This window comes from Megalobrama amblycephala, linkage group LG13 (genome assembly GCF_018812025.1).
Source record: "Megalobrama amblycephala isolate DHTTF-2021 linkage group LG13, ASM1881202v1, whole genome shotgun sequence".
In the NCBI taxonomy this organism is placed as follows: Eukaryota; Metazoa; Chordata; class Actinopteri; order Cypriniformes; family Xenocyprididae; genus Megalobrama; species Megalobrama amblycephala.
Genome location: NC_063056.1, coordinates 22,742,234 through 22,768,661, shown reverse-complemented (window position 1 = coordinate 22,768,661; position 26,428 = coordinate 22,742,234). Strand labels below are relative to the sequence as shown.

Sequence of the window (26,428 nt, the reverse complement as noted above, 5' to 3'; positions counted from 1 at the left end):
TATTTTAATCACTTGTTTTTTCAACCCGGCCCGCGATAGACGACGTAATCGCGGATGACGTCATTACGTCGGAGCGTAAAAGAACCGGTGAACCGGTTTTTTCAACCGGTTTATTGAATCGAACTGTCCGAAAGAACCGGTTCGCGGAAAAGAACCGAACTTCCCATCACTATTGCCTTAACCAAAAACATTGTAAAGCCTAAATTGATCATAAATCTATTGGTTGCAATGGTTTTACAATCAACATAGGCTTACGATGCTTTTGGAAATTGCAACCCAGAGCACTACCACAATAATTACTTTCTTATTAAAGTAATTTGAAAGTTTGTTAGCAGGTCCTCAACCCAAGCACAAGTGCAACAATTCACCACAGTGGTAACCCTAAAACTATTAATTAACAGAAACTTTTAAATACCAACATAATAGAACAGTAAACATTAAAAAGTCTTTCCATTTTCTCATCTTCCTAAAAACTGCTTAAAATAACACTAAATATTTCAACATTTACACTCCTAGTTCAGCCCCTTTGCAAAGCATGATGGGAAGTGAAAATCCTGTTTGATTGAGTCCTGGTTGGGTTTACTTGATTGAAACATGTTATTTTAATATAAAAACATAAAGTTAAGTCAAAGTAATTGTTTCAACTTAATTTAACATGAAGCAATTGAATTTGAACCAGAAACCTAATACAATGGTGTTGAATCAAAATAAGTTGTTTAAATAAAGTGAACGACATCAAAAAATCATTATTTTCAGTGCATGTTTCCATACTTTGGAACATATTTTCCCCCCCAACCTGGAACAGTGATGATAGGATGGTCTATATATTCCTCTAACAGAAATAAGACAAATTTCAATATCATTCAACTAATGAAAACTGGGGATCAATGGGAACACTGGAAAGAAACTCCAACGACATGAACACAACTCTGCTACAACTTGTCCACTAATTGATTTGTTAGCTTGTTCGCAAAAGTTTGCAGTCTATTTTTCATTCATAACCCCTTTTATGTAAAACGAAACTAATGTCAGCTCATCTTGTAATGGAAAGTGGGTTTCGGCCTGGAATAGTTGAAGGCTACGCAGACAGTTCTGTGGCTTTTCACTTCATCAATCCTCTACAGGGGAGAGTTGAGGAATGGAAGGATGCTTATCTCCTTGATCCATTTAATTTCTGCTTACTCTAAAGAATGCCTGAATGAGAGAGAGAGAGAGAGAGAGACAGGGAAACCAGAAATAGGAATTGTGCCAGAAGACAATATCACTGTTTTTATAAAGTTTAGGATCAGACTCAGGGTTTAGCAATGCAAAATGAAGACAGCAAAGGCAGTTCACAGCTCTATCCTAATAAAAACGGATGCATCTACCAGTTTATGACATCACATGTTAAATTTCTGCCCAAGATCTCTCCTTATTTTCATAGGAGATCTTAATTATGTTGAACTAGACGGCTCTCTTTGAGGTGAGTTTAAGTCTAAGACAGATTCATTAGTCAGATGTCAAACTGACCTGGTATAAACTCTAAAGGGAGTTTAGATAGCAGGCCCAGCGCTCCATCTTCCTCTGCAAACGTCCAGTAGGCACATTACATTACACCCCTACATCTTCCCACTTCGCATGCACTTGGAGAAACAGGTATTAAACTAATCCCTGTCGCCAATTTATCTTCAACACATATTGCTAATGCTGCAATAAATTCAATGGAGTCTGTAGGGCTCGCTTTAGAGAGAAAGATAAAAAGAAGAGGAGCAAACTGATAAAACAATTTTTTTTATTGAAACGACATGTATTTACATGTGAAAATCAAGTTATAAAAAGAATATTAAAAAGTATCAAAACAAAAACACAACTTAAAACCGTTTCTCCCCCATGTTTTAATCTTCATTTCTTGGGGTGGCTTTGCTGTCCTTTCCGTTCTTCTTAGTGAGACCACTGAAGTATTTCTCTCTGAATGAGTTGTGACCATGGTATGGGGTGAAGCGAGGGTCAGCAAGGTGCGCTAGTTTGTCCGAATCCTGCAAGAAAGCATTTTAAACAGTTTAAAGAAAAAAGAAAAAAGAAAAAAAAATTGCAGTTCTTCAATGGTGGGGAGTTGAAATGGTGGAAAGAAGTAGTTCATATTCAGTTTTAAACAACACAATACTAATGCTTTAACTTCATAAGAGTGATTTTGTCCAATTGAAATCAGTGTTATTCCACCAAACTCTTCTGAACTTAAAAAATTATTAAGAACTTTGTTTCTTTGCATTATCTGAGAACTAAAAACATCACATCTTTTATGAATATAAATGTTTCTTGAGCAACAAATCATATTAGAATGATTTCTGAAGGATCATGTAAGTAATTATGAAAATTCAGCTTTGCAATTCCAGGAATAAATTACATTTTTAAACATATTAAAATAAAAAAACAAATATTTTAAATTGTAATAATATTTCACAATATTACAGTTTTTACTGTATTTTTGACTAAATAAATGCAGCCTTGGTGAGCATAAAAGACTGTAATGTTTAGATATTTTTGACTAGTACTGTACACTAAAAACAAAAGGCAGAGAGAAAAATGGAAGAAACGGGCATAAATGTTTGGCTGAATAAAGCACACTTTTTAAGTTTTCCCTTCTCAAACTCACAGTCAAGTGCCTAATGACAGACAGCAGAGTGTTAAGTTCCTCAGATTTTCCTGCTCAGAGTCGAGGCCAGGATCTTAAGCAGAACCTGCTGGAGGAGGGCAGGAGGGAAGCACACTGCACCACAGGCTAACGAGGTGGCAGAAAGACTGTGAGCTAAAAGTGATGACTCCAGATCTGGGCCTGCAAACCATCAACGGCACCTTCTACAACACACTCCCTTCTGCCAGTCAGCAAGGACTCAGTTCAGGTCACACGCGCCGGGCGCCTTAGTTTACAACGCAACTTGCGCAACACAGACCACACAAGCCACAGGAACAGACCCTTGTGTCTGTAGCAGCCTAAGTGGGCTGTAATGTCAATCAGAATTAAAGGATGAACAAATGAAGATAAAAAGCACAGTGAATCTCATGCAAACAGTCATATTTCACTCCAAAAAAAGAAAAAAAGAAAATTATGCCTATTTAAAGACATTTAAAGAATATAACCCCATCTCTCTCTATTCTTACTACCATACTGTAATACGAACAATAATCTCTTCTGACTGTAATGCAAATATATAAACTAAGTAGATTTTCTTTTAAAGAAATTATCCTATTATTCAGCAAGGATGCATTCAACTGATCAAATGTGAAGTAAAGGCTTTTACGTTATTACAAATGATTTTTATTACAAATAAATGCTGTTCTTTTGAACTTTCTATTCATCAAAGAATTCTATATAGTGAAAAAAAAAAAAATACATTAAGCAGCACAACTGTTTTCCACATTTATAATAATAAGATGAGCACCAAATCAGCATATTAGAATGATTTCTGAAGGATCATGTGACAATGAACACTGGCGTATCCAAATTAACTTTACTGCATCACATTAATGTGAAAAAACAAGGTATATTATAATGTAGAATATTATTGCTTTTGGATTTAGTTCGTTAGCATGGCTTGGAGATTACTTTGTGAGATTTAACCAGGAAGATAAACAGATCTTTGGTGTAGATACTTTACAAGGGGAGATGAGGACACACAGATTCTTTGTGCCAAAAAGCAAAATGTAAAGAGAAACAACAGAGCAAGAGATGGAAACAGAGAGAACGCGAAGGAGACAAGGCAGAAACAGGGCCTCATCTGGACTCAGAGTTGTTTGACAGCACTAGACTAATGCTAGATCTGATAAGCTCCTGAAAGTCCAGCGTTCTGTTCTAAAAATAAGCTTCACTGGGTAATATTTATCCCATAATGTTACAAGACATGTTCCTTCTGTTCTTAAACAAAAGCAACAGAACCCATGTGAAGAGCATTGTAGAACAAGTCTAACACAGCCGATCAAGGACATTAGGATAAACATCCATAAACAATAAGCAGCGGACACTATTCAGATGTTTTTTTCAGCTACTGCTGGACATGAGGAGAAGTTTAGCAGCGATCTCCATAATCGCACTGAGGGATCCGATGCCAAGATCACATACTTGAAGCTTTGGGAAGTGAGCCAGTTTTTCCACAGAAGAGACTCATTTGATAGTCATTTTTTGTCTTTGGGGTTTGAAGCAAGTTCAGGAGGAAGACAAGGACATGACATCTGTAGGTAACATATTCGTTCCAGGTTTGGAGCACAAGAGGAGACACATGTCCGTCTGGGTAGATATTCGTGAGTGTGTTTCAGGAAAGCTTTTATGGGAACAATTTGGGGTTTTGAAGTGAAGTGGCTGTCAAATCCAAAGATGGATTATTTTCCATACAATGTGTGATTAAATCATTAAAGCAGCTTAAAAACAGCAAGTCAACCACAGCCAGATGGCAGGTTATTTTCAGAGCATTCAATGCGGCGCCATAAAAGACGTAACCGTATTAAACATATTCAGGAGCACACGCCGACAAGTTTGCATAAATCAAGTTCATCTTAAGAGCAATGGGTATCCACCTCAAAAAAGCCTCACATACCTCAGGCTCCTTGGTCTTCTCCATGGTGATGAGTCTTCGTGACGTGTGGCTGGATAGAGTTTGTTCGCAGTTGCTGATGAGAGTCAAACAGGGGTGAAGAGGCACCATCTCCTCACAGTACCTGCAGACCACAGTACAATTTTAGATCAGCCAGCTGCCCACTTATCAAATGAAACACCTTGATAGTGGTAGGGGATGTCACAACTATTAACAGTTGTTGTCAAAATTGTGCCACTGCTCTCTTGTGTGCATCACATCATGCACTGCATAGCAATGGAAAAGGGGTGATCAATTAAATGAGTGGCTGAATGTTTTCACAGATATTCCCTTCTCACTTTAGAAGCCAAACAATGTTGAAAGGTGCCCTAGAATCAAAAATTTAATTTACCTTGGCATAGTTGAATAACAAGAGTTCAGTACATTGAAACTCAATGTATTTCTTTTCCAACTCCATTGCTTCCTCCTCCTTATATAAATCTTGTTTAAAAGACCTCCGAAGAACAGGCGAATCTCAACATAACACCGACTGTTATGTAACAGTCAGGATCATTAATATGTACACCCCCAATATTTACATATGCCAGCCCATGTTCAAGGCATTACACAAGGGCAGCCAGTATTAACGTCTGGATCTGTGCACAGCTGAATCATCAGACTAGGTAAGCAAGCAAGAACAATAGCGAAAAATGGCAGATGGAGCAATAATAACTGACATGATCCATGATTACGATATTTTTAGTGATATTTGTAAATCGTCTTTCTAAATGTTTCGTTAGCATGTTGCTAATGTACTGTTAAATGTGGTTAAAGTTACCATAATTTCTTACTGTATTCACGGAGACAAGAGAGCCGTCGCTAGTTTCATTTTTAAATACTTGCAGTCTGTATAATTCATAAACACAACTTCATTCTTTATAAATCTCTCTAACAGTGTGTAATGTTAGCTTTAGCCACAGAGCACTATCAAACTCATTCAGAATCAAATGTAAACATCCAAATAAATACTACACTCACATGATCCGACGCATGCATGCAGTATGCATGACGAATATCTTGTAAAGATCCATTTGAGGGTTATATTAGCTGTGTGAACTTTGTTTATGCACTGTATTATAGTCGAGAGCTCGGGGGGGGCAGGGAGCGTGAGATTTAAAGGGACCGCAGCCTGAATCGGTGCATAGTTAATGATGCCTCAAAATAGGCAGTTAAAAAAATTAATTTAAAAAAAATCTATGGAATATTTTGAGCTGAAACTTCACAGACACTTTCAGGGGACACCTTAGACTTTTATTACATCTTGTGAAAGAACGTTCTAGGGCACCTTGAAGGTTACCAAAATGAACACAGAAGCAATGCATGAATGTACCCACATTTGGTAGACGTTTTTATCTGGTGTGCGAACCCCTTTACATTGCATTTAAAGTGCACATTTTATCAGTTCTTACTTTCCTTGGGAATCAAAAGCATGACCTTGCCGTTGCTAGCACTGTGCTCTACTGTTTCAGCTACAGGAAGCCTCTAGCCAATCATCAAGGACAACAATTGACATCTTTGTGTAGCAATTACTATATCTGCCTTTGTGTTCATTCTGGGAAAAAACAACATATATATACATATATATATATATATATATATATATATATATATATATATATATACACTCAACAAATGTGGTTGCAATTTCACCGATATATATATATATATATATATACACGTGTGTATATATATGTGTGTGTGTATATATCGGTGAAATTGCAACCACATTTGTTGAGTTACAGACAAAACTAGGGATGGGACAATAAATCGATTCTCAATTCATGATCCAATGATTATGGATCAGAATCATTGCATCTTTTCTGAAAGTATCGCGATTCTCTCTCTAATCGATTCTGAGCATAGTTTTTAACAGCAAATGGAACTTTAGGCTAGTTTTTAACAACACACTTAAATGCTCATGAAGAAGAGTGCTGGAGAACGCTAGTCATGTAAGTGGTTAAATATACTTGAACCTCAGCTCAGAATGCTTTTATGACACAAGATTAATGTAAATACAGCCCACTGCGAACACCCTTGTAATTTGATTCAACCTTTTTGAACTTTATGAATGATTATTTTAGGTTCAAGTGGTGTGTGTAGGAAATTGGAAGCAAAACCAGAGTTATACCAACTTACCAAGTAATTTACTCGCAATACTTAAATGATTAATTCATCCAAAAATTACATTTCTGTCATTAATTTCTCACCCTCATGTCATTCCAAACCCATAAGTCCTTTGTTTATCTTTGGAACAAAAATTAAGATATTATTGATGAAATCCGAGAGCTTTCTGACCTCCCTATAGAAAGCAACGTCATAACCAATTTCAAGACCCAGAAAGATAGTAAAGACATTGTTAAAATAGTCCATGTGACAGTGGTTCAACCTTAATGTTATGAAGCGACAATAGTTTTTGTGCGTAAAAACAATTTCTTCTTTTCCCTGCCAGTCTCCTGCCCTGTTCACAATGTAAAAAGCGCTCGAGTTGAATCACTGTAGTCCCATGGACTATTTTAACGATGTATTTACTACCTTTCTGGGCCTTCAAATTGGTTATGACGTTGCTCTCTATAGGGATGTCAGAAAACTCTTGGATATCATCAAAAATATCTTAATTTGTGTTCCGGAGATGAACAAAGGTCTTACGGGTGTGGAACGACATGGGGGTGAGTAATTAATGACAGAAATTTCATTTGTGGGTGAACTAACCGTTTAAGTATTGCGAGTAAATGACTTGGTAAGTTGGTATAACTCTGATTATGGTTTTGAACAAATACTTTTATTGCGAGTAAATTACTTGATATCCTCTGACTGGTTTAGAACAAATCTACAAAACCAGATGTCTTAGTAAAGCCATGAAAATCATATCAGATCATAGGCACCCAGTGTCTCAAGAGTTTGAGCTTTTAGCTTCGGGTCAGAGATTTAGGATGCCAGTGTTTTTTAAAAAATAAAATCACATCCATCATTTTATTGATGATGGATGTGATTTTGACATCTGTGTACAATGTTTATGTGTGAACACATGTTGAAACATTGCTGTGTGCAAGAAAAACGCACGAAAACACGACGAAACAGCATTTACCGCAAATTGTGACTAGACCATTCTGACCATTTTTATCACAATCTGAAGCCATGCCGAAACTATGAGAAACACTGAGAACATCCAAACTATTCATTGTTCCCAGAGACTGTGAAGACAGTTAGTAGGGACATTAACTCAGCAGGGAGTTGAGCTGGTAGGCTGTTAACATTCACGCGCTGACAGACGCCTTCGCACGCACCGACTCCCTTCATTTTTCAGACGATTACGTAAATACGACTAGTGCCTGAAATCAATGAAAAAATCATTTCGAGGGCTGCTAGCTGTAGCTGAACCTCATCCACACAAAGCCACTGATCCACAAACCATTGCGCACACGCAGTTAGCTCCATTTCAAACAAATCATAAATTATGTGCCCTCTTTTCAACGGACCTGACAAAGCAAAACAAGGAGGCATACGAAGCATACATATTCTCCATCGTACTGTTTACACGGAGCTACTCCTGTCACCTTGGAGAAATGTCTAACAAATGTCAGCTTTCCAGTAAAGGGCCCTCTGGAGATCTCCATCCACAGAAATCACCTGACAGAATCACATTTCTGAATATAGGGCAATGAGTCAGAACAGACTCGTGCATTATGGGGTACTAATGACTGACTAACGTCCCATGTGGGACATTACACTCATCTTTGCCTTCACTTCATGACGTCCATGTCCTGTAAGAGAGATTACTCTTCTGTTTGCAACAATATGCAGTGGTAACAAAACAATTAAAGTAAAGGTCGAAGATGTGTCAATTGAATCAAAAGACTCACTTTTCACCGTCATGTTGACGTCTACATCACTGTGGACACCATTCAAAATACGTTACGGTATGTTATTCTATCATCCCTCTAATTTTATTTGTTGACCTGATGCGTCACCAGAAATGGGGAAATCCTGCCATTTACTATTGCAGATGTGTTTTCATCTGGTCTTGGGCTTGATTGTGAACTTTCTCCACAGGATGAAGTGGATGAATCGGATACTGAGGGCTGTTTCCACTTCTAACTGTTACAAGGGTAATCAACATCGAAGCCTCAGATTCCAGCGGCAGTCATCCACTCCTCTGACACCAAAGTTTATAAACACAAGTGTTGCTATACTAACGCCTGCTCTGAAGATGCTGTCGTAAAGTTCCTTCCTGACGCCAGCGCCTCCTTGTGGTGGATGTTACTGATTGTTCTCAGTAAAATCCAACCCTAACATATTCAGATCAGGGGTCAGTATGTCGTCTTCTGACCCATCGGCCAGATATGCTAGAGTTCATTTCTGTCAAGTTTGGCACTCTAGTTTGGGGTCGGCAAGATTTTATTTTAAATGTTTTTGAAAGAAGTCTCTTGTGCTCACCAATGATGTATTTATTTCATCAAAAATACAGTACTATTGTGAAATATTATTACAAATTAAAATAACTGCTTTCTATTTTAATGCATTTTAAAATGTAATTTATTTCTGTGATGGTAAAGCTGAATTTTCAGCATCATTACTCCAGTGTCACATGATCCTTCAGAAATTATTCTAATATGCTGATTTGCTGCTCAAGAAACATTTATGATTATTATCAGTGTTGAAAACAGATGTGCTGCTTAATTCACTGCCTGGCCAAAAAAAAAAAAAAAAAAAAAAAAGAATCAATGAATGGATCATTATTATGTTTCTAGCATGCTATATGTTTGGCAATGGTTCTTTTAACCCTTAAAGATGGTGTGCGTAGCTTTTCATTTCTTAAACAACCATGTAGGAAGACACATCATGGCCATATTCCAGGATGACAATGTCAAGGTTCACCAGGGTTAAAATTGAGAAAGAATGGTTCAGAGAGCCTGAGTCCAGACCTTAATTTCATTGAAAGTCTTTGGGATGTGCTGAAGTAGACTTTACAGAGTGCTCACCTCTTGCATTGTCAATACAAGATCTTGACCAAAAAAATGATGCACCTCTCGATGGAAATAAATGTTGTGATGTTATTTCCATCAAGAGGTGCATCAATTTTTTGGTCAAGATCTTGTATTGACAATGCAAGAGGTGAGCACTCTGTAAAGTCTCCTCCAGCACAACCTAAAAACTTACACTGAGGTTAAGGTCAGTGCCAATTCATGTGTGAAAATGATTCTTCATGCTCCCTCTCAACAATTCTTTCACAATTTGAGCCTGATGAATCTTGACATTGTCATCCTCTATTATGGCCATGATACATCTTAATACATGGATGTTTAAAAAATGAAAAGCTACACACTCCATCATTTAGGGTTAACAGAACCGTTGCCAAACATATAACATGCTAGAAAAATAATAATAACTAATAATGATCCATCCATAGTCTCTTAAGTATTTGCCTATTAAAATGGAAACAGCAACTTTTTTTGTGTAAACCATGATACTTTTTTTAGACTTCTTTGATGAATAGAAAGACCAAGAACAGCATTTTTTTTAAATAGAAATATTTTGTAACAGTAACTGTCCTTACTGTCACTTTTAAAGTCCCTGCTGAATCAAAATATAAACTTCTTTAAAAAAAAATACTAACCCTAAATTTTCGAATGGCAGTGTGAATCAAACAAGTATTTTGTTAATATTGTGCCAAACACACTTTGAAATGAATGAACACATAAATAAAAAAATAATGAGAAAAAGAATTGTGATACACGATTGTATCGGCACAGACGACGCAAGCTAAATTCATAATTGTTGGCATCAGCAAACCTGAGGGAGTGAATCCCGTAACTACATAATGAAAAATCTGTCTACAAGTGAGATGGAGGTGAGGTAAAGGTGTAGATCACAAGCAGCGGGTCCCTCCTTTGAGTCACTACTCTTCCCGGGCCCTGTAATCAGTGGATAGCATGATCTGTGGACACTGCTGTTTGTGGTCAGTGGAAAATACCCCACGGCTTCACACCTGCTCCATTGCTGGGCTGACCGCAGGTCAACAAGCCTGAGCAGGTTTAACACCCTCCACTGAAACAGGGGGCTTGAGTACTGATATGCTTTGAGCTCATATCTACAGACACAAGAAGGTACAAGATAGCCCCCTAGTGACTGATACAGTACACATATGCTGGAGGAATACGTGTACAGTGAATGTGAACATTCAGATTTACTTACTCTGGTCTGTAGATTGGTAACCAGTAGACGAGACGTCCACCTAAAACCAAGTGGTGGGCTGCAAAATTCAAGAGGTCAGCAAAGATATCGCTCAGATGATAAGCCATTGAAACAGGAACGTGACTCTCTCCAGCGCTGCATTGGGATATGAAACACAAGAAAATATAATCAAGAGAAGAAACTCAAGAGGGATAGTTCACCAAAAAAATGGAAAGCCTGTCATAATTTACTCGCCCTCAAGTTGTTCCAAACTTGTTTCTTCCATGAAACAGAAAACGAGAAATTGAGATACATTTTTTTATTGTGCTGGTCGCTCTTTTTCATGCAATTACAGTAAATCGGGACTGTATGTTTCAAGCTTCAAAAAGAACACAAGCACCATAAAAGTACTATATCCTCATTAAAGGGTTAGTTCACCCAAAAATTAAAATTCTGTCATTTATTACTCATGCCGTTCCACACCCGTAAGACCTTCGTTGATCTTCAGAACACAAATTAAGATATTTTAGTTGAAATCCGATGGCTCAGTAAGGCCTGCATAGGGAGCAATGACATTTCCTCTCTCAAGATCCATTAAGGTACTAAAAACATATTTAAATCAGTTCATGTGAGTACAGTGGTTCCATATTAATATTATAAAGTGATGAGAATATTTTTGGTGTGCCAAAAATAACAAAATAATGACTTATATAGTAATGGCCGATTTCAAAACACTGCTTCAGGAAGCTTCGGAGCATAATGAATCAGCGTGTCGAATCAGCTGTTCGGAGCGCCAAAGTCAATTTCAGCAGTTTGGCGGTTTGACGCGATCCGAATCATGATTCGATAAGCTGATTATTAATATTGAATATTAATACTGAATATTAATATTGAACTGTACTCACATGAACTGATTTAAATATGTATTTAGTACATTAATGGATCTTGAGGGAGGAAATGTCATTGCTGGCTATGGGAGGCCTCACTGAGTCATCGGATGTCAACAAAAACATCTTAATTTGTGTTCCGAAGATGAATGAAGGTCTCACGGGTGTGGAACGGCATGAGGGTGAGTAATTAATGACAGAATTTTCATTTTTTGGGTGAACTAACCCTTTAAGCAGTCCATAGCATTTGTGCACTATTTGTGAGTACTGACAAGCGAGCACAAACGGATCGAGTCAGTCTGATTTGTACACAAATCATTCACAGAAGTTTTGTGAAGTGGATCAACTGATTCATTGAAAAGATCTGTGTTAAAAGAATATCCCGGTTACAATCACACATCACCTATAAAGTCTTAAGAACATATCAATTTAAACTGTGGTCTGTTGTGTCCTTTTTGAAAAATGTAGTTCCTATGCGAATGTAATGAACGGAAAAGGATGACTAATATATTCTACACTGCCTTTTGTGTTCCATGGCAAAAAGAAAATCATATGCATTTAAAACACGAGTAAATGATAACAAATACACGGAACCATCCTTGCATTTTCCATTGATAATCAAATCCAAATCTCCAAAGACATTATTATTTATTTTCTCGAGCCCAAATTAATATTAGTAATTATATATGTTCTAACTTTCATACAAAATGTTCTAACTACTGTTCAAAAGTTGTTTTGGGTTTCATAAATTCATAAAAAAATGTTTAAACTGAACAAGGTGACAGTATAGGCAATATAATGTTACAAACTATTTCTCTTTCAAATAAATGCTGTTTTTAAACATTCTATTCATCAAAGAATCCATACAGATATATATATATATATATATATATATATATATATATATATATATATATATATATATATATATAAATCACAGTTTGTTAAAAAATATTAAGCAGCACAACTGTAATAATAATAAGAAATGTTTCTTGAGCACCAAATCAGAATATTAGAATGATTTCTGATTTCTCAGCTTTGTCATCACAGAAAATTATTTTTTTTTTAAATCAAATAAAGGCAATGAACATGAAACTTTTGAATGGTAGTGTAATTGTATAGTCTTGTACCATTTGTTGTGCTAGTTGTGAGGCAGTAGACTTATTTGATGACTGGCTCACATCTAAAGAGTGTTTCAAGTGGATCCATTAAAAATGCAGGTGGATAAAAGTGATAGGCTTACAAATCCTCAGGAGGTTTGATGATATCTTTATGAGATCCCGTTCTCCTCGTGGACTCACGAATGCCATATGGAGCTGCACAAGGGAAAAGAAAAACACTTGAAGCTTCAAAAAAAAAAAACCCAAAAAAAACCCAGTTAATAGTAACAAATAAAAATACCTCCACAAATTTGACTTTAATGGTGAAGTGTGTCATTTCTACACCACTAAACGTAATTAAACAGTATTCCCATGTGATTGAAAATCCAGCTTAAGCTACAGTACAAGCAGTGTTTTGGAACATGGTAGCTGGTTTTTAGCTTTCAGGTAGATCATTGTATTTTAACATGAAAAAATGACACCCTTCATCTTTAAAGGCCTTCAGTTTCTAGGAACGTACGGTCTGTAACAATAGCATCAAACTGTGCGTTTTTTCTCCAAACAGGTTTGGAAGCATCGGACACCATGACATCCACGTAGAGACTCTCAGCCCCATACTGCCGCAGGTTTGCTCGGATGTTCTCATCTGGTCCTCTCCATTTCTGATTCTTCCTGCTGGCTTTTCCTGCAACAGGTTTAAATGCTCAAAGGTGCACTGACTAAACCTGCATTATGTGGAATACTCGAAGGAGAATGATTGTAATGCCATTAAAAAAAAAAACATACCTATTCCATGGATAGTGTTATAATCGATGTCTGTCCCACATACATAAGCCCCAAAGTGCGAACATGCTACCAAAAGACTACCTGGAAAAACAAAACAGAGGGAAAAAATGATCATGAGAGAATTAAAAAAAAATTATACAAGTGGTCTCTGGAATGTACGTATCTAACTGTAGATCTTTATATACGCTTGGCACTGTAAAATTACGCTTATAAGGATTTCCAGCCATCCAGAGAGTATTCAACTAAATAAGCACATCTGGCCTGCAGATCTCAGCGCATGTGGTGACAACAGACTTATGATAAAGCCTGGCAACATCATGGCACGCTACAAACTCACGCTTCAGCAAAAAAAGCCTGAGAGAGAGAGACAGAAATGCAACCCCATGCTGTTTAGAAAGCCAGAAATCCTTCGTTTGACTAATGACACTCGAAAGTGGGACTTTCAAAGTCAAAAGAAAGAGTAAAAGTGGGCCAACTGAGATGGAAAAGTGAGAATTCTTGTGAGCCATCACAAAACATTATAAAGAGATCTGCTCCTGGTTCCCGTTAGACACAAATAAGAAACAGAAGACGATGGTACAAATCCTCAATCACCCTGACAAGCTGTCAGATGTGATTTCACTCAGAACGAGACACAAACACAAACACCTGCTTCAGTTTGGCCTGAAATGAAGAGTCTAAACTGTTTTGATTAACAACATGCCAAACAAACAATCTGCAAGACTAAATGAATTCATTTGCAGAATAAAGAGATCTGATTTCTTAAATGTGCTGGATGAGAAACTTATACGCAGTCACTGACAACTAGTTTAAAAAGACAACGAACCTCCAATATAATGTCAATAAATAAATAAATGAAATAGAACTAAATTGATAAAAAAAAACTTTCCCACCAAATTATATAGTTTATTAGCTATAGGCTAATAATATTCAATTAATGATGCCTGGGTTAATATAGAATTTAAGTGATGTAATTTCAGATATTAAGTTAAATAAATTAATACAGCAAGAATGATCAAATGAATGGTGAGCATTATAGATTCTATCTGCACAAAGATTTCCTCACCTGTTCCAACAAAAGGATCGTAAACCAAATCATCAGCCTTTACTTTGGCATGATTGGCCATGATGAAAGAGAGGCCAGCGTCCATACTAGTGTTCCCAATGAAATGTCTCTTCTTTACACTGTAAGAGCGAATTAATTCTCTCTGACCATCTGCAATCTGAAGAGAAAACTTCTTTAACATTTAAGAGTTGATACAGTATGTTACCTTTTATTTCAAGGACATCATTCAGCTTTAGTATCCAGGGCACAAATCAAGCATTTTACAAATCCATACAGTCGTCAAATGTGAAGCCCTGTACACCAGGTCAGAAACATTCTGAACCATTATATATCTGGAAAGAGCTGCTCACCCATCTCCCAAAGTACACATGGAAAGGCTCCTCTGGGATGTCATTAGGATCAGAGCCATAATCCTCCAGCAAACAGAAAATATGTTCTGGATCCTTCAGATTGACTTTCCCTTCAAACGGCAGGAAATCTAGAGCCTGTGGCAAAAATACATTAAGTTAAAGGGTTAGTTCACCCAAAAAAATCTGTCATCATTTACTCACCTACATGTCATTCCAAACCCTTAAAACTTTCTTTCATTTTCTGAATACAAATGAAGATATAATGAAATCTGAGAGCTTTCTGTCCCTCCATTGACAGTCCTTAATTTGTCTTCCGAAGAAGAACAAAAGTCATGGTTTGGAACGACATGAGAGTGAGTAATTAATGACAGAATTTTCATTTTTGGGTGAACTAACCCTTTATCACATTAAAAACACCAATTATGGATTGTATGCCACAGAATCAGGAATTCAAAATGTACAAACATGTAAAATACAGAAAAATACTTACATCAATCTTTTTGATTCTGTCCTTAAACTCTAATGTTTTGTTGAAAGTGTAGACATTGATCTTATAAGTTGAATTCTGTTGTAGATATGGAGCCTGTGAAAATTTAATACAAGAGACGGTTTATTCAGAAATACACCCTGTAAATCTCATGGACACATTGTACTTTATTGAGAGGGAAACATGAACAAACCATGTTTTCTGCTGGATACTCCAACAGTGACCTCCTCAACTCGTCTGTTGTTCTTCCATGACCCCAAAGTTCAAAAGCAGACCTGGAAATCAATATTAAACTTTACATAAATCCAGTAATTTAATCACTGTATTTTTATTTTTTTTAATTATGGCTTATTTTAGTAACACTTTACAATAAGGTTTCATTTGTCAATGTCAGTTAATGCGTTAGCTAACATATAAACTAACAATGAGCATTATATATTTTTTTGCAGTATTAATTAATCTTTGTTAATAAAAATACAATTGTTCACGCAGTTTTACAGTGCCTTAAAGGCATAGTTCACCCAAAAATGAACATTTTGTCATCATTTACTCGTCCTCCAGTTGTTCTAAACCTGTATGAATTTCTTTCTTCTGCTGAAAACAAAAGAAGATGTTTTGAAGAATATTGGTAACCAAACAGTTGATGGGCACCATTGACTTTCATAGCATGGAGAAAAAAAAAATACTATGGAAGTCATTGGGGTCCATCAACTGTTTGGTTACAGACATTCTTCAAAATATCTTCTTTTGTTTTCAGCAGAAGAAAGAAACTCATAAAGTTTTGGAACAACTTGAGGGTGAGTAAATGATGACAGAATTTTTATTTTTTGGGTGAACTATCCCTGTAACTACTTTTGATTTTAAAAGTGTAGTAAATGGTGAAATTAACATTAAGATAATTAAATTATGTAGAAATATAGTTCTTTGTTAGTTCATGTTAACTAATGTTAATAGCAAATGAAACCTTATTATAATATTATATATTATACTTATAACAATTATAACAATGATCTTCAGCCAATCATTGACTACATTCAAATTTATGCTGAGCCCTTTTTAGTTAGTACTGGGTCATAGGATCAAGGAATCATATGCAAAGTAACTCAAAATTTCTGGATAAATATCGCCAATAAAATGCAGTTAGATTAATATTTATAATAGTTTGTCATCCTGAGCATTTTACATGCACCTTAAATAATAAAATATTACAACCTACTTGCCACAAACCGTTCTGGACATGACACTCCGTATATCATCTTCTGATAAGCCATTTAGTTGCCAAAAGGGAGACTTATGAGGAAAAAGTTTAATAATTTAAAAAAGTTTAATAATTTATGACAATTACTTGTGTCAAGTGAAAAACAATTTTGGCATTACCTTTTCAATGAATGTTTCTGATGTATCAAATGGCTGGTTCCTTAGAGACAGCAATGATTTTATTTCCTGCAATCGATAATTCAAATAGCGATTTATGAATGTGTACCAAATACAGTTCGATCTTAGACTCAAAATAATTAACTCTACAATACTGAATTGAGCTGTGCAAAATAATGTATGAATAATGAGCTCTTTAGTTAATAAACACACTCCTGACAGTTTAATCCAACAAAATAAGCATTTTGACACGAAGGTCTGAGTGTACGGAAGGTTTACAGTTTGTACCGGTAATCTAAAATCGACGTTATCGTGTGCCAGATGAAGTAAATATTGTCTGCACGCCCGACCACAGTGGAGCGCCATGTTTGTGTGCAACATTCAACATAATCCGATGGGCATATTGTGCTCGTAACAACAGTTCCAATTTGGCATCCCCGTACGTAAATCGCCTGCTCGAAAATCTCCTAAAAGGATTAGATATTTGTAGTTTTTAATGCCTGTTTTAACTAAGTCATACCCATGAGTAAAATTAAGTAAAGTGCCTGTGTGCTCGAAAGAAGTGTCTGTTCGTGAAAGCCGAATCATTTCCCTATGTTTTATGTATATAGTCTTTTTTGAAAATGGAAACGATTTAGTGTCACCTGATAATATCTTTTAATCCTAACACACTCATTAAAGTCTTAAGGAGATGAAATCTTCCCTGTCATTGGCTCATTCTCTCGTACAGTGACATGATTCTCATGCTCTCATTGGTTAGTTTACACATCAATCACTCTCACAAGAGGTCAGAAAAGTGTCCACTGCACAACTTGTAATGTATCCACTTCCATCGCAGTTACAGCATGACAACCATCCACAAGAACCCAAACAAGGGCGGTAAGGTTACACTTAACGTGTGGTGTATATATTTAGATGTCAAATAAATCTTTGTAAAGTCGACTGCATCGTTAAACTCCGCTGTCATAGACTGTCTCTATCAATTTTATACAGTGCTAGTTTCGTATTGTTGAATAGCCTATGTGTTTTGTATATTGTGCGACTTTCAGAATAGAATTGAAAAAAAATCTCTCAATTCTACTTTCTAAATCCTTCTATATTTTGAGAATGAATGCTATTGAGAACAAATTCAATTCGAATTTAGGTTGCACTGCAGAATTGTAATTCAAATTTGAGGACGTATTATTAAAATGGAATAAAATATCTCCAGTTTTTTATAATGATAATGAAGAAAAAAATCAGTATGAATATGGGATATTTCCATAAACAGTTAATGTTAATTGATAATAATTAAACATAGTAATAATAAGCAATGTTTGAAATGTTGCTAATAAAAATGTGAATTTAACTTACATATATATCCGGTTATTTATAATTTTTCCAAAAAGCATTATTTTACCCCTAGGCCTAGGTCTTTTTATATTTTAGGTTTATATTTTAATACTTTTTTTTTTTTTTTTGTAATTTTTAATGTGCTTTTGACATTTTTTATTCTATTTTTTTTTTTTTTTACCATTTAGGTTTACTTTATTTTTATTTCTATTTGTTTCATTTTAATTCAGTTTTAGTTTTTATTTACCTCCAGTTAGTAATTTTAGTTGCCTCATCTTAAACGTATTTCAGTTATAAACCACTTAATGTTTGTTTAGTTCAAGTTTTTCATCTAATATTTATATTTTGTTTCATTTCAGCCCTATTTAAATGAACACAATTGTTTTTAGGTATAGTTAATGATAATACCGTGTCCTGGAAGATTTTTCCTTAAATTTCAAAATGACACTTGTGTGGTTCTACCTCAAATTTTGAGATCAGTATTTATTTTATAGTCTATAAATGAATATATCTTTATGATATAGTTTAGTTTAAGTGCATAGACTAGTATTGATTACATTGGGTCAGAGTTACTTGTAGACTTCATGAGGCTTTAAGTTATTTAAAGCCTGTACGACATGCAATCTTCTCACTCGCAGCCTTTGTTGTGCCAACAGTAAAGCATGCTGAAAACTAGAGCCATCCTGTGAGCCAAAGGTCACCATGGAGACGGATGAAGCACCTGCGCAGCATAAAGACGACAGGGCGGAGACCTGCACCGTGTCTGTCAAAGGTCTGACAGAGAACTGGCAGAAATGGTCCAACGACCACTGCGAGTATCAGAAACAAAATCCCTTCAGCAACGGCAAGGTGATTCCCCCGCAGATCCAGCGAGGACAGGAGGGCTACGGCAGGCCTTTAGAGGGCTCCAAAACAGAGCAGAGAGGAAAAGACGCCCACTCCCATATCAGCAGAGAGGTCACAGAGCTCTGCCAGGTCATTAAGGAGATCGGAGAGAGCGGAGATGACGGCAGGACGTCTGTGCGGTTCGGGATGCTGTTTGAGAGATACGTCACCATCTCTGATAAACTAGTGGGAGTTCTGCTGCGGGCGCGCAAGCAAGGGCTGGTGCACTTTGAAGGAGAGATGCTGTGGCAGGGGAGAGATGATGAAGTCCTCATCACCTTGTTACAGTGATTTACAGCATTGATGGACACCATGTGCCTGCCTCAAAGTCAATATTGTGTAACATTGCTTTATAGGCATCCATTTTACTTGAACAGGGGTTAGGAGTCAGTTTTTCAGCCAAAGAAACTATTGATAATGAGATTTAAACTATATTGAATTTAAATGTAGCAATATTGTTACTTTTTCATGCTTTCAAAGGTGAAGTGTGTCATTTCTGTACCACCAAACAGAATTGGAAAAATAATGTTTTCAAACCAGATTTCAAAACACTCTTGTCTGTCATTGGTCAACTAAACAAGAAGCCCCACCCCCATCTCATACCATTGGTTATGAGGGGCTGCTATAGAAACAAAGCCACAACACTTACACTTTTCACATGTTCCTGCTGAAAAAAAAGAAGAAGCTTGGTTAGGCTGGTCGATTTGCTGGTTTTGAGTACTCTCCATAGAGGTCAAGTTGGAAGACCAGCTTAGATTGGTTTAAGAGGGTTTTAACAGGGAAACCTATAAGTGACTTATTTCTGGATATCTCTGCACACTAAACTGTGATGGGATAAAATGTATTATCAAAAAAATACATGCTTTCACATTTCTTTCTTCTGGAGAATGTCTGTAAACCAACTGTTTGTTACCCATATTCTTCAAAATAACTTCTTTTGTATTCAGCAGAAGATAGAAACTCAAACAGGATTGGAACAACGTTTCATTTTTGGGTGAACTATCCCTTTAAGTGAACACCTACAATAGCATGCAACATTGAAGTGTTGACAAGACATATTACTCATTCAAGTTACGGAAAAAAACGAAACTGGCGCCGCGTTCTTTCCGTAAGTAGAATAGGGAAGGCGTAGAACATTCAGCGTAAGCGTTATGAAGAATGCGGAAGCGGAAAGTACGTTCAAGGCGATATTTTGTTTATAAAGCATAAACCGTTGTATTTTTTCCGAAAATGACCGATCGTTTCGCTAGATAAAACCCTTATTACTCATCTGGTATTGTTTAAAGCCCTCGAAGCTGCACTGAAACTGTAATTTTGACCTTCAATCTGTTGGTAGCCATTGAAATCCACTGTAAGGAGAAAAATCTTGGAATGTTTTCCTCAAAAACCTTCATTTCTTTTCGACTGTAGAAAGAAAGACATGAACATCTTGGATGACATGGGGGTGAGTCAATTTATCAGGAAAAGTGTATTTAAAAGTGGACTAATCCTTTAAATGTTTTCTATTTGTAATAGTCATTTTTCTCACGATGAATCACTTGCAAGGAAATTACAAGTAACGTTAATGTCTACTTTTCTGTATGGAGTTGTTTTGAATTTATTATAAATATATTTAATATAAAATATATTTAGAGTGATGATCATGTGATAGTTTTGAAGCACAAAAAAAGTATTAAAAAGCAGAAAACATATGCAGGTTATTATTTATTTTGTTTACATGCTTACGGACATCATACAGTGCAAATACAACTTTACATCAATCAATAATTAAATACATCTGAGGCAAACAGGTCTTATATCTATACAGTACAATCTATGTCATAGCATAAACAGTTAAAACATTTCATTTAATGTTATATGAAGGAAAGCAGACTTGCTCATCACTGATGCAGTACAGAATGACAAAACACTGCCGTATTCTGATGCTGAAATCATTCAGCAGTGGATTTGGCCAAAGCTAAATCCAATTATTGAGCTTAATTGCCATTTTCAGCTTGTTCATATTTTAAAAAGTCTTTGTCATTACTTTGCATCCTTAAAAATCTTATTATTTGAGTAAAACTGAAAGAAGCCCAACTGTTCACCATAAAAGATTAATGATTCTGTCAAATTTTTTTGTCATTACTATTCAGCATGCTTTTTTTTTTTCTTCAAATCAATTCAAAAGTAGCTGCAATTTTGTTGCTGCAAATTTGATTGGCCCGCCTAGCCAACAATATAACTAACTAATGAACGTAGCAATAATGAGTATTACATCCCAGAGGCACCCGTCTTTGGCCTTTTGTCATCACAAACAGATTGACTTGGACTGTTATGAGTAACAAGGCTCTGGGCATCTCGAACATTAATGTATTTTGAGTTCCTCTCACTTTCTGTACATTTAGCTCATAGAGTTCAGTCTTTGGAGTAACTGGTCTGCCTGCAAAATGAAAACAAGACAAGAGTTAGCTATACATTTGCATACTCCAAAGTAAGGGAAAATCAACAATTCTATTATTTGATACATAAAGAAAAATGTTATAGTGTTAGAATTTGTCATTTCTCCACACAGATCCATCCAGCAGTATCTGCTAGAGCTGGCAAACACAAAAAAGGTTTTCATTCCCCGCCACTGTAGCTTGTCTATTTTAATTTAATACAATTTGCTTGTTGCAATTACATGACAAAAGGTCTCGTTCAACAGGCGTAATAAATGGCGATGTCTTCCTACGCTCAGAAAACATTTTGTTTGTTAATGCATCAATAACCTGCTCCAAGGGAATGTGATTATTAGTTTTAGTGGATGTAATTTACTTAGAGGATAAGGGGAATAGTGGTTTGTATTGTTGGGTGGTTAATTTGATTGCTTACCGTGATGAACCAATACGAGTTTAGCCTGTAGACCAAGCGTGACATGAAGCCCATCTGACTGACGGGTGCGAGAACATGGAGATGCAGATGTGTGACAGAGCAGAATGGAGGCCAGTGGAAACCAAACCTTGGAAACACGACTGACATGTCAAAATTGGCATGCTACGTGATTTTAGTATAACTGGCAAAGTATTCAAAGTTTTATCCATTACCTAACATCATTTAAATCAGTTATATTGTTCTTCTGAAGCATCTCTTTCCCCATCTCCACCATCTTCTCCACTAAAAAACACAAAAATAGAGTTTACGCAGATGACTGTGTAGTCCAACATGCTATGTAACTAAATTGGGAATTGTGACTATTTGTAAATGGTAAAACTGACTCATTACTTCTGATTGTTACTGTAAGAACAGCTACTGTCAGAAATGTCTAAACATTTACACCAGTCTCTGATAAATTACAGCGTTTTTACCTAATGGTACATGCTCTTTTCTGAGAGATTTACAATTGCCCACATGTTTGCTTGGCACAACCAGATAGTGATGCGGAGCTCCAGGGTGGATATCTCTGAAACAGGAAATAGTCTCATCCTGAAAAGAGAAAGGTTTTATTTAAAATAAATAACAGTGATAGGGTCTAATAATTTTTTGTTAAAGTTATTTGTAATTATTTTGAGAGCACTTTTGCAACTTCTGATGTTTTTAAATGTGCTTAACATAAACGTGACTTAATAAACAACAAAACATGACTTGAATTATTGTAATACCATATCAAATGCATATTAATATGCCACATTTCTTTATTAGTATTAATAATAATTTACTTTGTGATGACGACGGCTGTGCAAATTAACCACATAGCTATTTTTTTTTTTTTGACAAAGTAAAAATGAAAGGAAATACTTTTATGCATTACAGACGTCGGTGTGTTACTTCACGCAAAAACTGATTTCATGAGACATTTCTCATTGTGATCTTTAGCCTCGTCTTATCGTCATACATTATCTTAAGTTATCTAAGATAAAACACTGACAGCACACTCACGTTGTGCAGGAGCTCAGTTCCCATCTCCCCCTTCACGATTTTACAGAAAATACATTTTTTGTCATATCCACCATCATCAGTCTGATTCGATGTGCCGCTCTCAGGTGTCGGTGTGTTTATGTCGGCCGCCATCTTCAAAGCGTGAAGTCAGCGCTAATTACATCACGAGCACGAGCGTCACGTCATTTCAACATACAAGTCCTTTGAGTCAGAGTCAAGAAATATGCTGATCCCGTATGTAAAATTACATTATTAAAACAAATTGTTGTTTTTGGATATTTTGTTAAATAAATAACATTAAAATATTAATATATTACATGGAAAAATATAGTTTGTATTAAATATATATAACCATTATTAGAATATAGCCTACAATAAATATTTTTATTTGGTTTAATTCAGTCAGCAAACTAAATATTCTTACAAAGCAGTTTTACAGACAATACTTTCATCCAGCCAGTGAGCAAGTGACGGTGCATGAGGAGAAAATACATAATAATTGGACAATTTGAAATATTTATAAATGGGCCTATAGCAATATACTTTTTTTTTTTAATTCTTCAAGTCCCTCATTACCTGATGTGGATGTCAAAATCAAACCCTGCAGTGAATACAAAAGAAACACTGAATATATTATAGGTTTAACATAATGTTCCTGTTGCTTCATCTAATGCTAGACTTTAAATCACATTTATTCAGTTTATAGTAATTGTGAATTTATATATTTTGAGAAAATTAGATGAATTTCTTGAAATGTTATTTCTGATTATAGGAAATATTTTCCATTCAGCTGTGCAGTATTATATATTTCTATGCTTCTAGCCGTTTCAGAATAATTTTTAATATGATATTGTCAGAACCTAAAGGTATTTATTCATTATAGCTTTGGTTTTACATTTATTTATTTTTAATGGTTCAAAAAATCCTTACATCTCCTCTTGTTCTTTCTTGTTCTTGTATTTTGTTTTCAAAAGTATAACCACAAAACTTAAAGCCTAAAATAGTCTCATCAAAAAGGGATGATTTAGACAGTTTTACAGCTCAAATAACAAACTCACACAATATTCACACAGTATTTTCCATTCAGCTCTGTGCAATATTACATATTTCTAAGCTTCTAGCAGTTTAAAATTTTTCATATGATATTGATATTGTCAGAACCTGGAGAAATGTATTCATTCGCTTTGGTTTCACCACTGAAAAAAATCCTTATAGCCCCTCTTGTTCTTTTTTGTTTTTAAAAGTATAACCACAACACCTTAAACCTAAAAAACTACAGTCTTACCAAAACATGTAAAAACGCAAATTCGAATTTGAAGAGTCATATTCATGTCTGTAGTAACCGACAGCATGTCACCAATGGTTTTTATAGAGGTTAAGATGTATAAGCTGAAAAAATTAGATTAATTTATAAAATTGTATTTGATTAGTTGGGCATCTCAAACAGAAATGGCAGAGACACAGCTGTGTTATTCTTTATTTACGGCCTATGTCTATGAAATTCTATTACACTGTCTTCTAGCAGCCAGCGCAGCAGTTTTTGAGAAAAATCTCCCTGCAGAATAACTCAGACGAAGCTCCCGACCGGTTAAAGGTTACTAATCAAGAGAGGCAGAAAGGATAAGTGAGTGACAACACACAATGTTAAACTGCTCTGTTTAGCGGGTCAGCCAAGCAATTAATCCTGAGTACTCCAATATGTCAGGACGCCACATTTACCACCTTAATGTATGCAAATGATGTCATTAAAATGCATGTTCATGTTTAGTCTCTAAATTAAGAGCTCATTTGCACTCCCAACAATCCAGAGATTCATTATTACAAATTACAAAAATAATAATGACTCAAGACATCAAATTTACTCTCCTTGTACACCCTCCCCTATTTACATTATGAATGTGAAAATAATTTATGTGACAATCAACAATTTGCAGCCACTGTATTGGAGGTTGTCAGCTGGCCAAAGCTATTATGTTATCTCTTGTTCTGCGGCTCCATATGATAAATAATGTGCCAGAAGATGACTGTATGCAATTACAGTCTGCTATGGTATTGTAGGAATGCAAAGGATTGAAGAAAAAAACAAAAAAAAAACAGAATTACTGATAACTGAGAGAACTGGCAAATGTGGGACGTAGAAGATGATCGTGATGTGAATGGAAAATACAAACGCCTTAGAAATAACTGGGAAAATATGAAGTTAAGCGCTGGCAACAAACAACGTCTCTAAATGATTCATGACCAAAATATCAACTCCAGCATTGAGGAAGTCGATGTTTTGTCCTGAAGAGGTTGTAGAATTATTCATGAGGCATCGGCTTTGTAAATAGATCCTGTTGATTAAAATGGAGGAAGTTGGGGGGTGGTGACAACTGCAAATCATGAATCTCTGGAGAGAGAGAGAGAGGGAGCTATACATGAAGGGAAAATATTCAGTTTCTTTAATCATGTTCTGCCCTACTTCCAACTTCCTCTTTCATTCCATACATCCCGCTGAAAAGACTGCCATCGCCACTGGTCACTGTCACACATGCTTTATGAATCTGAAATCGGCCTGTTATGAAATTAAATGGCAAAACATTGACAAATAACATGCTTGAGAGGTTAAGAGGCATTTTATTTATAATCTGCTTTCTTTGACTTTTCACCTCTGCTTGTTTCTGTAGTATATTCAAAGTCAATGTGAATTGCTGTTCGCAATCCCAACTTCCGTAATGTGACGTATTGCAAATGCAGACAAACAGTTTGCCAAAATAACGCTTATAAAATAGCTATTTGGATTTTGGTTAAAATTATCTGACAGTCTGTGTGGAGGTTAATATATTTTTATATTATATATATAACAAAATAATTATATTTAAAATAAATTCCTTTTTTTTAAACTTTCTTTTTATCAATAAATGAAGAGTATCATGGTTTTCACAAAAAATGAAGCACAGCTGTTTTCAACATAAAAACAGTAACAATAAGTAACACTTTTTGCGCACCAAATCAGTAAATTAGAAAGAATTCTGAAGGATCATTTGACACTGAAGACTGGAGTAATGATGCTGAAAATTCAGCTTTGCCATTACAGGAATAAATGATATCTTAAAATACATTAAAATAGAAAACTATAATTTTAAATTGTACTAATACTTCAGAATATTACTGTTTTTTTACAAACCCGATTCCAAAAAAGTTGGGACACTGTACAAATTGTGAATAAAAAAGGAATGCAATAATTTACAAATCTCATAAACTTATATTTTATTCACAATAGAATATAGATAACATATCAAATGTTGAAAGTGAGACATTTTGAAATGTCATGCCAAATATTGGCTCATTTTGGATTTCATGAGAGCTACACATTCCAAAAAAGTTGGGACAGGTAGCAATAAGAGGCCGGAAAAGTTAAATGTACATATAAGGAACAGCTGGAGGACCAATTTGCAACTTATTAGGTCAAATGGCAACATGATTTGGTATAAAAAGAGCCTCTCAGAGTGG

The 26,428-nt window shown here is 35.6% G+C and overlaps 3 protein-coding genes across 5 annotated transcripts; 1 reads left to right on the top strand and 2 right to left on the bottom strand.

The window, feature by feature from the left end:
* Nucleotides 1-1,754: 1,754 nt before the first annotated feature.
* Nucleotides 1,755-17,278, bottom strand: trmt11 (tRNA methyltransferase 11 homolog). 3 transcript variants are annotated; one of them, XM_048153503.1, is made up of 13 exons: nt 17,114-17,271; nt 16,829-16,894; nt 16,668-16,741; nt 15,645-15,726; nt 15,455-15,547; nt 14,965-15,099; nt 14,615-14,771; nt 13,549-13,629; nt 13,283-13,447; nt 12,906-12,978; nt 10,797-10,931; nt 4,569-4,689; nt 1,755-2,015 (listed from the first exon to the last, which is right to left on the bottom strand). In XM_048153503.1, the coding sequence occupies exons 1-13, from the start codon at nt 17,204-17,206 to the stop codon at nt 1,875-1,877; spliced, it is 1,416 nt and encodes a 471-aa protein (XP_048009460.1). In that variant the 5' UTR covers nt 17,207-17,271; the 3' UTR covers nt 1,755-1,874. The 3 variants fall into 3 exon arrangements, with proteins under 3 accessions (XP_048009460.1, XP_048009462.1, XP_048009461.1); XM_048153505.1 differs by lacking the exon at nt 4,569-4,689 and having other exon boundaries at nt 17,039-17,278; XM_048153504.1 differs by lacking the exons at nt 10,797-10,931; nt 17,114-17,271 and adding an exon at nt 17,039-17,059.
* A 202-nt stretch (nt 17,279-17,480) lies between these two features.
* si:dkey-29b11.3 (actin-binding Rho-activating protein-like) lies at nt 17,481-20,223 on the top strand. Its single transcript, XM_048153506.1, has 2 exons — nt 17,481-17,704; nt 18,814-20,223. The coding sequence occupies exon 2, from the start codon at nt 18,860-18,862 to the stop codon at nt 19,331-19,333; it is 474 nt and encodes a 157-aa protein (XP_048009463.1). The 5' UTR covers nt 17,481-17,704; nt 18,814-18,859; the 3' UTR covers nt 19,334-20,223.
* A 510-nt stretch (nt 20,224-20,733) lies between these two features.
* hint3 (histidine triad nucleotide binding protein 3) lies at nt 20,734-23,102 on the bottom strand. Its single transcript, XM_048153975.1, has 5 exons — nt 22,937-23,102; nt 22,366-22,483; nt 22,105-22,174; nt 21,893-22,019; nt 20,734-21,461 (listed from the first exon to the last, which is right to left on the bottom strand). Exons 1-5 carry the CDS (start codon nt 23,066-23,068, stop codon nt 21,423-21,425), a joined length of 486 nt encoding a protein of 161 aa, XP_048009932.1. The 5' UTR covers nt 23,069-23,102; the 3' UTR covers nt 20,734-21,422.
* Between the last annotated feature and the right edge of the window lie 3,326 nt (nt 23,103-26,428).